This window comes from Bidens hawaiensis, unplaced genomic scaffold (genome assembly GCF_021521415.1).
Source record: "Bidens hawaiensis isolate Kalapana, Puna unplaced genomic scaffold, B.hawaiensis_p1.1 tig00038492_1, whole genome shotgun sequence".
NCBI classification, from domain to species: domain Eukaryota; kingdom Viridiplantae; phylum Streptophyta; class Magnoliopsida; order Asterales; family Asteraceae; genus Bidens; species Bidens hawaiensis.
Window position 1 is genome coordinate 95,217 of NW_027505547.1, and position 14,219 is coordinate 109,435.

The following is a 14,219-nucleotide window of genomic DNA, read 5'->3' on the forward strand; positions in this document are numbered from 1 at the left end:
AGATGTTTTTAGCAACAATAAAACATTTTCAAGATACAAAAAATTTTGTGTAGAAGCTAATTGTCAATGGTTGGGGCCAAATTGGGATTGTCCAACAAGATGGAACTCGACTTGTAATATGTTTGAGAAAGCCATCCAACAAAAAGAATCATTAATTGTGTTTCATCAAATTTTGTCAAGTAGGGGTAAATGTGCACCATATGATCCTAGAAACTGGTTATTGATTGAGATCGTTACGGAGGTCCTTCAAATTTTTAAATCTTGCACAACTAGTTTATTCGGGGTTTACTATCCAACAAGCCCCATTGCTTTACCAAAAATTGCTGTCATGTGCATAAAGTTGAGTGAACTTGATTGTAGGGGTGCACCTTATTTTGATATGGGTGTAAAAATGAAAGAAAAATTTAGAAAATATTTTCAACAACTACCCGCTGTTTTGACATGTGCTGCTGCGTTAAACCCTTGCATCAATGTTGGTGGTGTTGAAGCTTTAATAGAAAAAATTTGTGATGAGCTTGGGTTAAACGACGATCAAAACCCCTATTATAGCCAAACTTTAAAGAATGCTTTCAACACCACCTTGTCAAACATGTATGATGTCTACCTTACAAAATACGGGTCGTCTTCCCAAATTCATGACTCGTTAAGAGCTGTTGCCCAATCCCAATCCCAAACCGACCTTGAAATGGGGATGTACTACATGATTTGGGAAGACGCCGGTAAACGTCAAAGGGTAAACACCCCAAGCAGTGAACTTGGAAGGTATGGTGGTACCAACTTTGTGAAACACATGACTCCGGATGAATTTAGAAGTCTTGATTTGCTGGCTTGGTGGAGAGGTAAGGAGGATGAGTTTCCGATCCTCGCCACCATGGCCAAAGATTTACTAACGGTCCAAGCTTCCACTGGAGCTTCGGAGTCTGCTTTTTCTGTTTCTGGCAGGGTTATATCGATTAGGAGGACTCGACTCACTGCACCAGCTATAGAGATGTCGATTTGCTACAAGGATTACTTGGACTCTTTTGATAGGGCACAACATCAACGCTCACTCGAGGGGGAAATGGAGTATGAAGCGGGCTTGTATGAAGACGAGGTCAATGAAGGACACACTCAACCAATGACCGATGAATAAGCCGCGTACGACGATTACCTAAGAAATAGCTCGGGATCGGGTAGCGAAGAAAATTAGTTAAAGAAACAGCAAACATGGAGGCAAATCATGAGTAAGAAACAGCAAGTTGTTCATGTAATCGTGTCTAAGCATTCTTTTTCCTAATATGTGCTCTTATTTACTTGTTGATTTGGATTTTTCTAATTTAGTTAAAGAAACAGCAAACATGGAGGCAAATCATGAACAAACTGCGATTGGGAACAACAGGAGCATCTGCTAGTTCACGATTTAATGTTTGTATTTTTGAGTTAAATCATGAACAACAGTTCTTGGCAGAGATTTCTTCAGTGTTAATGATTTAATGTTTGTATTTTTGAGTTACGAATATGCGATAACGATTTAATGTTTGTATTTTTAATGTAAAAACTATAAATGAAAGTTATATGTTTTTAATCTTTGGTTTGTTGAAAACACATTCACCAACACACACTCATACTCATCTTCCAAGCAAAGAACCCTAACAACGAAAGCAAAGAAAGGCTTCGGTCAGTCCGTTTTGCCTTGTAGTTACCGGTTTGCCTTGTAGTTACCGGTTTGTTTATACTCTGAAAAAATAATGGTCTTCATTAAGTACAAAATATAAAAAACAAATATTCGTATTTGAAACCGCGAAATTTAAAAAAAAAAAAAAAAAAAAAAAAAACCGGTTAATAAAAAAAACCGGTTAATAAAAAAACCGGTTTATTAACCGGTTCTAACCGGTTTCTAAACCGGTTAGACCGGTTAGACCGGTTAGGGTTTTGACAGAAAAAAACCGGTTATTAATCGGTCCGGTTATTAACCGAACCGGTTTTTTTCCGGGCCAAAAAAAACCGGTCCGGTTAATAACCGAACCGGTTTTTTTAAAAAAACCGGTTTGTGCACCTCTAGCACTAGGTAGTTGTATTGATAAAAACAACGGGGTTCACGAACATGAGGTTTTACTCAATAATAACAATTATGTTGTGTTGAAAAATGCATTCGAGTACTTTGGGTAGTTCAGGAGCACCACCGCAATTAGTAATTTAATATAGGTACTTTAGGGTAGTTTTAGGGTAAAAAAATAGTAGCACTACCACATTGTTTGATTTAATTTGGGCACTTAAGGTATTTTTAAGGAGTGCCCCTTGGCATTTGCGCGCTATCTGGAATGCAAGACTGCTATATATATTATTTTTTTTTTGAAATATTTCTTATCATGTAAACTATACACCCATGCTTAAGATATGTTCAAATTCAGAAACATTATTGCCACCATACATGTCAGACAAAGGGGAGCAAGGTTTTTAACATTTACCCTAGACCTGGACCTGCCTGGCTAAAGAATCTAGCACATTAACAACTAATTTCAAGACTATATTATTATCAAGAATTAATTAATTAGAGATCTCCATTGCCAACAAGTTCTGAGCTTTCATCTCCAAAAGCCTCTTTTATCTTCAAAATTTACCTTTCTGACCAATCTTGGGCAAAACCCATGTTAGATTCCAGTCAAAACATGTGCATAGTTTAGTAATTTCCCAAGATTTTGAATTGTAATCTGGACAGCACATAAAACAAAAAGAAAGTGCCCAACTCCAATGAAAATGGTTTGTTTATACCATAATCCACTCTCTGCAGCTTTTTTTAAAGCCACTTAAACAAATTTTTTATATAATCAAAACCTTGTGAATCTAACCCATCTGCTCACATACATCTTTAAAGAGAAATAGGTAAACATGTACCTTCAGCTTTAGATATTGCACTTCAATCATCTCATATATGTGAAGGGTTAAAAATGGTGGTACTTGTGAGATCTGACTAGTGAAGGCCCACAAATTAAAGCTTTCAAGTATTATTTCACATGTATGTAAGTAACCTCCTCTTCCTGCACATAAAAGTCCACTGTTGCATTCATCACAGTTTCTGATTCACAGTCACAATCACAACCATAGATTTGAACCCTTTTTTAACTTCTTCTGTCACCATAAATTTGAGCAAAAACTGGTATGCAACTTCTGGTTTTGATTGATTCCCACATATCCACTTTCAATCTTGAATGATTTTAGCTATTTGGCACATACTCTTTTGATGTCATTGTGATATTCTTGAATAAAAATTCATCCTTTACAAGTTTTCTTACTTTCCCACTTTCAATCTTCATAAAAAATATGTTTTCTTGAATATTTTGCCAATTTAGCATATACCCTTTTGATGCCATTATGAATCTTGAATAAACATCAAATCTTTACAAGATTTCTTACATTGATGCATGCCCACTTTCAATCTTGATAAAAATGTGGCATACCCTTTTGATGTGATTGTGATTCTTGAATAAAAATCCAATCTTTACAAGATTTCTTGAACATATTATTTGAATATGAATCAAGAACCACTACCACCAATACCACCACCATCAACCACCACAAACCTCACCATCAAAATTTCAAACTCCACTCAAAAACCAAGAAAAGAGATATTAACCAACATTGTGCCAGCAACATCAATATCATCCTCCCCATATAACTCACCCTCATTAATCTCACCACCATCTTCCGCCTTTGTATCCGCCTTGCAATCGCCTTACATATCGCCTCGAGCCACTGGAGACGACCCGAACCACCCCGAAACAACCACAAGCACCACCACACCAACCACCTTCACTCAACCATCCACTCCTCTATCCTACTCCAACTCTGGCACTGATGACATCCCAAGCACATCCCACACTCCACCATCCTATGAGTTTAACACCACAACAGCGCCACGTGTCTCATTCTCATTCGCTATCCCTAGGGTTTCCTTCCAAAAAGGTTCTGTGTCTCCAGCCAATGCAAAACTGAGAAGCTGTGATGTTTACATAGGATACCATGGGCAAAACCCTAACTTGACCCGGTTCTGTAAATGGGTCAAATCAGAACTTGAGCTTCAAGGCATTGCATCATTTGTTGCTGACAGATCAAAATACTCAGACTCTCAAAGTCATGAGATTGCTGACAGAATCATATGTTCAGTCACATTTGGAGTTGTGGTTATTACTAAAGATAGCCTGTTGAGTTACCTAACCCTAGAGGAAATTAGATTCTTTGCTCAAAAAAAGAATCTGATACCATTATTCTTTGACACTGATTTCACAGAAGTTGTTAATCTTTTGGGTCAGAATCCGGATAGTAAAGAAGGGAAAGAAGTGATCGAAGGGTTAACGCGGTCACACGAGTTTAAACTCGAAGCACACGCGGGTAACTGGCGGTTATGCGTGTCGAAAACAGCTGGGATCTTGAGGGGCAGACTTGGAAGAATGAGTGTAGCCGAAAAAGAAAACGAAGCCGAAAACACCGACGACATCCCATTTCAGAAAAACCGGATTTTCGTCGGCCGAGAGGGCGAGCTCGCGGAAATCGAAGCAGCATTTTTCAGGTGTCGGGAATTCGAATGCAAGAATGCTGGAAATGGCGGGAAAGAAGGGACACAAGGGGCATCAGAAGGCTTAGCAGATGAAGAAAGTGAAGGTGATGGGGGCAGAAATGGAAAGTTGATAACTTTAGAAATTGGTACAAGAAACTCAATAAAAAGACCAAAATACAAAAAAACAAAGAGTGGGAAATACAAGAATCTTGGAAGTAGCATAATGTGCATCAATGGAGGTCCAGGAATGGGGAAAACTGAGGTGGCATTAGAGTTTGCACACAAATATTGTCAAAGATACAAAAAGGTGTTATGGGTAGGTGGTGAAGAAAGATATTTTAGGCAGAATATATTCAATTTGTCATTAAACTTAGGGTTGGATATAAGTGCAGATGAAGAGAAAGAAAGAGGGAGGATAAGGAGCTTTGATGAGCAAGAATCAGAAGCTTTCAAAAGGGTAAAACGGGAATTGTTTCGCGATATGCCGTACTTATTGATAATCGATAATCTTGAAACCGAAAAAGATTTGCATGATTTGATACCAAGAAACACGGGTGGATCACATGTTATTATCACAACTAGGTTACAAAAAGTTATGAGCTTTGATCCAATGCAACTTCAACCGTTTCCGTTAAAAGAGGCAATCTTGTTAATGAAAGGAAGACGAAAGAAAGAATACCCGGGTCAAGAAGTTGAAATTTTAGCAAAATTTGATGAGAAGTTGGGGAGATCGAGTTTTGGGTTGTCGGTGATCGGGTCGTTAATTTCTGAGCTCGCAATCGCGCCTTCGACTCTTTTTGAAGCTATAAATAATATTGGTTTAGAGGAGTTTTCATCTTACTTTGATGAAGTGTTTTGGGGAAATAATAAGTTTCTACTCAAAGTTTTGATCTTTTGCATAACTATTTTACAAGAAAATGGGACGAGAAATGTTCTTGCCTCGAAGATGCTTCTAGTCAGTGCATGGTTCGCACCACTGCCAGTGTCAGCAAACTTACTAGCCACGGCTGCAACCAGCTTAGCTGGTTCGGCCAACCGGTTCAAGAAATGGGCCAAGTGTGCAAACATGACTTTGTTTTGTTGTTCAGGGTTTTTAACAAGTCAAACTTGTAGAAGTGAAGAAGATTCGGCTCTAGTGTTGGTCAAGTTAGGGCTTGCAAGAAGAGCAAACCGACACCCTGGATGCCACATTTTACTCCACCCGATTACTCAAACATTTGCAAAGCTAAAAGGCGGTTTACTTGCAGCAAAAGCAACGCTACAAGGCGTTAGAAAACTAGGAAGCCCAGTTTCAAACTGGGACCATCTTTGGGCTTCTGCTTTTCTTGTATTCGGGTACAAAAACGAGCCCCCGTTGGTCCAACTAAAAGCCCATGACATGGTTCTTTTCATCAAGAAAACTGCACTCCCGTTAGCAATCAATGCGTTTAACACATTTTCAAGATGCAATTCATCTTTGGAGCTGCTAAAAGTTTGCACAAATGTTCTTGAAGAAGTGGAGAAATCATTTGTGTCCCAAATACAAGATTGGTGTCATGGGTCACTTTGTTGGAAAAATAAGATGAATTCACATCAAAGAATTGATGAATATGTTTGGCAAGATGTGACACTTTTGAAGGCTACATTATTGGAAACAAGAGCTAAATTGTTGTTGAGAGGTGGTTATTTTGATAATGGGGAAGAATTGTGTAGGACTTGTATTAGTATCAGGACAGTTATGCTTGGTCATAATCATCTTCAAACTTTGGCTGCTCAAGAAATATTAGCAAAATTAGTTAGAATGAGTAGCAAGATTTGAAACTAGGTTAGCTAATTTTGGTACATTAATTAGTAGATCAATTTTCCCACAATGTAATCTACCATGTTGTTTTCATTTTGACCAATTTATATCTTGCGACACTTAAACCAAGATTCAAGTATCATATCCTATTTACTTCTGAATAAATTACCATGGATGGGACCATCTATGTATACAAGAAAAAGAAAAAGTAAAAAAGAAAAAAAAACCTAGAGAAATTTATTTTGGGCCCCTAGACTATATACAACCAAACCCTAAAAAAAAAAATATTAATAACTACTGAAGAAACGTGGATCTACTCACTGGTAGCAGATCTACTTTCCTCGGGTTTGATTATACTATTTCACCGATGGTTCTTCTGGATCTGTGTTCTTCCACCTACAAAATGAACAGTGCCGTTACTTACCCCTCAGAAAGGGACAGAGGGGTCCTCTTTGGGGTAACCCTCCGGCGTGAGAATCAGTAAATTTGTGGAGAAGATAATAATGTGTGTAAGAGAATCTCCTTTGATTGTGAGACTGTCTGTTTGTATGTAACTGATTGTGAGTGAAAGTAATTCAATATGATTGAATGTGTTATCACTGCTTGTAACTGTCAATGATTGAGTATGAATGTGTCATCAAAGTGGAGTTGATGCTGTATTTATAGTGCTAGGGTTACCACCGGTTGGGCTCAACCTCGTTGGCTTCCTCCAATCGCACTGCGCCACATGTCCTCTGGGACACCTGGCGCTTTCTCGTTGGTTGTAATCACGTGGCAACACATGTGTCATGCTGAGTTGTCGACCTTTCATTTGGCAGCTGTCAACATCAGCATATTCTTACTCCTTAAAAAGATGCCTTCTGGAAGGTTGTCTGACGTGCACAATCAAGGTTGCCCTAATCCTGATTTGGATAAGGACGAGGTTGATTATGCGCACGTGTGATATGCGCCCATCCTGAGGATGCGCGAGGTCTTCTCTTTATTCTCACGCGCAGATATTTCATGCGCAGATGTGATATGCACGAGCATGTGATATGCGCCGCGCGCTGATGCGCTGCGCGCATATGTGATGCGCGAGCATGTGTGCCTGGGCAGATGTGATATGCACGAGCATGTGATATGCGCCGCGCGCTGATGCGCTGCGCGCATATGTGATGCGCGAGCATATGTGTGCCTGGGCATATGATGCCTGAGCATGTTTTGTATGCGCCATGCGCATAGGTTTTGGCTTTGTGCCTTCATAATGTCTTTATCTTGTGGGTTGACCCGCCTTGCTCGGTGTTGAGGCGGGTACATACCTCTTCAACTACATTTAACATTTACTAATTACAATATGTCGGTAAGGAATTGGACCACATTTGATGTATTCATGAATCAAAGTCAAAAAATAGATCTAGAGAGTTCAGATTCATTGAAGGGTTACATTACCAAACAAAGACACTTGGCTAAAAACACAGTTGTAATATGATAAAACTGATGATATTCATACCACCACAAATAACAACAGAGTTACACTTTACTAGACAAACAAGTATAAATTAAAGGGGAATTCGCAATATTTGTTAACTTAAATATAATATATAATAAGAAGCTAGCCTCTCCGTAGATTAGCCAAACTACATCGAGTTCACAAGAAACCTAGGAGCCACAAGGTTTAGTGAATTCGGCCTATCGAATAAGGCAGCGTACAGATAGATTCTGGCTAGGATGGGTGGAGGGAAAAGGACAATAGTTAGGCTCCATTGATCGGAATGGTAGTGCAGGTGGTGACCAACAATATATGGAGACTGCATCATCTCATTCATTGTCTGACAGGGGTTTTTGAATAAAAAGTGCTTGGTAACGTGTCATGCATCACTGCCTGTACTATTGCTTATCTAAACTAGTCAGGGTTTGTTAGGACTTAGGAAAACTTGAACACAATATATATCCTAAAATTGTAGTACTTATTTACAGGAAAAGATATTTGAAGATATATTGGTTTTATTTTATTTTATTTGTCTTTTCCTTAAACTCTAATTATTATTGTATAATATTTTTATGATGAATTAAGAAAACAGATTATCATAAACTATTATGGCATAAGAGCAAAACCAAGCTCTCTTATCAAACCCTAGCCGCCATCCTCATTTTAGTTCGATCGACATATCACATTTGTGCTTCAAATAATTAATTTAGGGGTATTTGCTTCAATAATTGATTCCAAGTGTTATTATTTTCTCCACATTTCGAATTAGCTTGGGATATTTGCACGTGAGTTTTTTTTTTTTTTTGTTTGAATTACTTCCAAGAATGATATACTTTCTCAAATAGATATTTGCATTTTGTGAACATACATTTATTTGATCGATACCTCCATGGCTAACAAGAACAACCCTGTACCCGGATTAAACAACGAGCAATACCAACATTTCTTGGCATGTTCGCAGCTAAAGGTACTGCGACAAGAAAGAGTCGTCGCGCGTCGCAAACATGACATATAAATTCAAAACTGACAGAAAATGGTTTGTGGAACCGGGTGCCACCGATCACATAACTCAAAGGTTGGATCAGTTAAATAATGATTTTAAACAAGCATGTGAGTTTCCTGTTGGCAGACCTAACTGGTCGCCCATTCCAAAGGAAGGAAAATGGTCATGCACTCTCCCTAACGGATTACATATCAAGGATGCTTTACTCGTCCCAAGCTTTACTTGCAACCTCTTATCAATTAGTCATTTGCAAAGGATTTGCAATGTATTGTAACATTATTTCCTGATTTTTTATGTGATGCAAGACTTGAGCTCAAGGAGGTTAATTGGGGTGGGTAAATACAAACAAAGACTCTATTAGATGAGCACGGTGGGAAGCAAGAGGAACGCCACGACAGTCACTTTTGGTATCTGGCATAAACGTTTGGGGCATGCCTCTAATGACAAACCTTCTGGTTTTAATTTTTTTATTAACAATTCTTTGAATATCAACAATGGTGTTTGTGACTCATGTGCTAAAGCTGAACTTGCCATGTCACATTTTACTTTAAGTTCCATTAAGGATTGTTTCAAGCTCCTACATTGTGATACTTGGAGAAATTACCGAACCCCATCTATCACACGAGCAAATTATTTTCCTACCATCGCTAATGATTACAGTCGCACAGTGTAGGTTTTCATTTTAAAATACAAACATGAGGTGAGTGACTGTCATATAAACTTTCACAAATTGGTTAAAACCCAATTTGATAAAACTATCAAACGTGTTTGCTGTGACAATGGTGGTGAATTCACCTCCAACCATGTGATTAATTTCTACACCCACCGAACAAGGATTTTTACTTGAAACCATGTGCCCACATATATCGCAACAAAATGGTGTTGTGGAACGAAAACAACGCCAATTGCTGGAAACAGCGAGGGCATCAAAATTCGAACCTAAGATGTCTTCATGATTTTGGGGAGAATCTATTTTAACAGCCTCATATATTACTAACCCATTACCGTAAAAATGATTATAAATAAATCGCCCCATGAAATTGTTTTCGATCTAAACTATGATAATGAACACGTGAAAATTTTTGGTTGTCTAGCTTATTATCATAGCACCGAAAAGGGAGTGGATAAGTTCGAGAAAAAGTGGAAGCCCGTATATTTTTAGGTTACCCTTCAGGAACCAAAGGCTTCAAAATTAATGAGGTTAATAAGCAAAAAATAGTTTTTTCAAGGGATGTTCGGTTTGATGAACATGTTTTTCCAAGTAAATCAAACAAAGTGTTGGAGGAGGATGTTACAACCCCCAACCCCTATGTCTCGGGAGGGGAGCCGTGAACATTGAGTGGTGGTATCGGTGTTTATTAAAATAATTTGTAGTGAAATATTTCATCAGAACCGTAGTTAGGAAAAATGATCAGAGTTATAAAACATCATGATTCTTATTTCATAAACTAGAATTACAGTTTTATACAAACATGGGTTTTATAGGGATAAACCATAATTTACAAAACACGTTTCTTTATTCTAGTGCCAAGCCACTTATTTAAGTTGGAAGCTCGCAGGATGTAAGGCCCCAATCCCGATAGCCTTACATTCGATGTTGGATTTACTCATAAACATAGTTCGTGACAGCGGAAGCCTGAACAATTTGTAGCAGAAATTTAAACTTTTACATAATACTCCTATCTCTAGCTAGATCTTCCGTATGGATAGCCTCGCACGCAACCAAAGCTTTTCCCCGTCATAAAAAATACCTGCATGCATACTAAAAGTCATCTATACGCTGAGTGAGTTCTAACATTTTTTTTTTATTTTCATAACATGCGATTTATAAATAATTCGCATATTTCAAACATTTATCCATAACATAATCTTTCTCATTCATTATTTACTGACTCTATGCCTGTCTATCGATCATTCCATAACTATATCCATATACGCTTGCTCATAACCGAGCCTCATATTCTTGCTCATAACCGAGCCACCTATTCTTGCACATAACCGAGCCATCCATTCTTACTCATAACCGAGCCTCCTATTCTTGCTCATAACCAAGCCTCCTATTCTTGCTCATAACCGAGCCGTCTATTCTTGCTCATAACCAAACCATCTTTCCTTGCTCATAACCAAGCCATATAAATTTAGAGGGATTTGCCATCCTAATTTATTGTGCATGCATGAGGCCCGAATGCTCTACGTATGAACATATACCCATTCTTCTATACATAGCATTCATAAACATTTACATTCATTTACACATTCCACATAAGTATTAGTAGGGTTTGCTCCCGAACTATTTCTGTTCTATCAACTAACATTCCAGTATATATTAATAAATTAATATATACACACATTCTTTCTAGATATACATCTTTAACTAAAGTTAAGTATAACAATTCCTTCACCTACGAGTATGCATACATGTCACACCCCAACCTAAGGCAGAAATGCCGGGGCGTGAGCTGATTGTTCACAGCTCGAAGATACTATCATAAATAAAATGTGGAAATATCTATTAAGTTAATTATTTCTAAATACAGTGCACAAATATTCAAAACACAAATAAATAATTTAAAAAAGGTAATCCAGTCAAGATGAATATAATCTTCATTAGTTTCCCTATGGTCTTTAATAGATGTCCTTTTCACGTCAAACTTCAATTCAAAAGCAACATGCATATGCGTAGAAAATAGAGTTTGTCAACAACACATGTTGAGTGAGATTATCACCAGTTTTTTTTGCAATGATATCATATTAATATAATAAATAAATGAAATAAGTAAAACGTAATAAATTGCGGTAAATAAATCAAACCATGAGCAAGTAAGGTGTCAATTAACCATTGCCAATCGATCACGCGTTGGTAAATCAACCATGAGCAAATAACAAGACGGTTGCAAAGCGAATCAGGCGCGGGTAAATAGTAATGGCCATACTATAAATGAGAATATGTTGGACCTCTCCAAAATACGAATGCGCATATAAACAAGTAAGCACGTAACAAGTATATTTGATTAATCACACACAATTACACGTTTGCTATTTTTGAGATATATAGATAATACGAAATAGGAATATGTAAGCATGCATCCCCAAAACTTGTGAAAACTTAGTAAAATAGTGGAATGATAAAACTCGCCTTAAATCGAAGGCAAGCGAATAAATATAATGATAAACAAGTTAATAATTAAGCGAGTCGGCCCCTAGTGCGTCGAATGAAACAAACCAACTGAACATGAAACATTGAGATAAGAAAATATGAGAAAAACCGAGCTCGTTGCCGCCGGAATCGATCCAAACGGATGTTTAGAACTCCGGTTATGTTAAATTAAAGATTTAAGCGAGTCGGTACTGACCAGAATCCGAAAAGCGAGTCGGACGTCGGGTTTCGATCAGTAGCTTTAAAATTTTGTTACGAGAATAAAAGTCTCCTGGACCGAATGTCGGTTCTGACCAGAATTATGAGAAAACGAATAGTCAAACTTGTTGACTATTTTACCCTTTAATGGGGTTTAAGCAAATTGACTAGTCAACACCCTTCAACCACTGAAATTGATTGAAGGTTATTGACTAGGGAATATCTATGAATGATTTTACAATTTACAACTTACCCGAAAAGTGAAAGGATCAACTAAGAAGATGAGTCAAATTTTGATGCATAAGCAAAGTCAACTGATTAAGCTTGTATCTTTAATCAAATAAGCAAAACCAAAGAAGATGATGAAGGTTAGAGGAGGTGATGGATGGGAAATGTTTATTTAAGGTCTAGGGAAGTTTGTGGCAAAAGAAATATGCTTAGTTTATATAGAATAAACAAAAACGAATTATATTTAGTTAATTTACTCGTTTAGGAAACCGAATAAGTATTAAATGGCCAAATCAATATATTAACCAGTAAAATTTTTTCTTGGGCAAGGGGTAATGAACATCGACATATACTTAGGCTATGGGAGATTTCTGAGGCTTAATTCACTTGATTTTTATTTCCAAAAATAAGCGATTTCGGGCCAAAAACGAACTAGGAAGCAATCTAGAAAGAAACTATATGCACAGGGAGGCCACAGCGGCGCGCGGCCACAAGGGGGCTTGCCCACCGCGCAGCGCTCTGGCAGTCATGAGGAAAGTTTCATTTTTTTTGGCAAAAATGGTCCCTAAACTATCTAAAATGTTTAATTCTTGATTAATTTAAAGTTAAAGCAAAACATGAACAACTTTAAGAACTTAAAGGGTTTAAAATATAAATGTACATCTTTATCACTTAAAATTGTTTGATTGATTACTAATAAAGATCCGAAAATGTTCCCGGATCGGTTTATGTAAAGGAATACAGGTTTGAAAAATCCAAGATGTTACAGTCTCCCCTACTTTAGGGAATTTCGTCCCGAAATTAAGGAAAACTAAAATATAATTTTTTTTGAAAATAATAAAACTTTTAAAGTTAAATATCATAACATAGAACTTCTAATAATCGAAGCAACACTTCAAATGACAATCCGATAAGGGCACTTATATATAGGATGTACCAGCGGCATATCCACCATGTCTTTATCATCTTAAAATTGTACCGTTACTCAAACTACTTTAAGTTCTAGATTATGACACACAATTGTACGTATTCTGATTTACATGCGAGGATTTTGATAATTACGTGTCGACCCATAATTACTTAGATCGTCAGATGGTCGCATAATTCATCCCGTCATTTGGGTTTACAAAACATTGAAAATAATACAAAATTTTGAAAGAAACAAAAATTTTGATAAAATTTAAATATAAATTCAAAAGATATTTAATAAATGTTTGAGTTGGATTGATAAAACCATGTAATTTCTAAAACCTTTTTGCTTATAAAAGTAAAATTTTTGGAGATTCAAACAATTTCTTGAAGCAGACGTTATTATGAGTCGTGTTAATCGAGAATAAGGAAATGAGATAGAGGTACAAGATCCTAATAAATTAACCTGATGAAAGAACGTTATTCAAGAGATGAAACGCTCAAAAAAGTTCAAATTGAAATCATCCAATATCACAAATAACTAAAGATTCGATACAATGCATAAACTGAAAAGATAAGATAACTTAAGATAGGAATAACGAAGGCAACAAAAGTCTTCAGGGTCTTCATGAAGTTTCAGTTACGCTTGACTTGATTCAATTGACTTGGAGCACTTGATATAGTTGGATCCATAAGAACTTGAGCAACCGAGGTAGATGGATTTGAAATAGTTTGAGTAAGTTGAGCTTGAAGGGATGGCGCTAGTGGAGTTTGAGTGGTGTAAGCTTGGTATACTTGAGCTTGTGGGTACGGGATTTGATAGATGTGAGCTAAGTATAGAGGATCTTGGTTGACAGGAAGAGCTTGGAGAATGAAATGCTGATGGGTTTGGACTTGATAAGCATTGATAGCGTAATAAGGTGCAGGTATAGTTTGAGCTTG

The 14,219-nt window shown here is 37.2% G+C and overlaps 1 protein-coding gene across 1 annotated transcript; it reads left to right on the forward strand.

Moving 5' to 3' along the window:
- Positions 1–3,470: 3,470 nt before the first annotated feature.
- LOC143613870 (uncharacterized) lies at positions 3,471–6,377 on the forward strand. Its single transcript, XM_077087472.1, has one exon. The coding sequence runs from the start codon at positions 3,510–3,512 to the stop codon at positions 6,330–6,332; it is 2,823 nt and encodes a 940-aa protein (XP_076943587.1). The 5' UTR covers positions 3,471–3,509; the 3' UTR covers positions 6,333–6,377.
- The last annotated feature ends 7,842 nt before the right edge of the window (positions 6,378–14,219 follow it).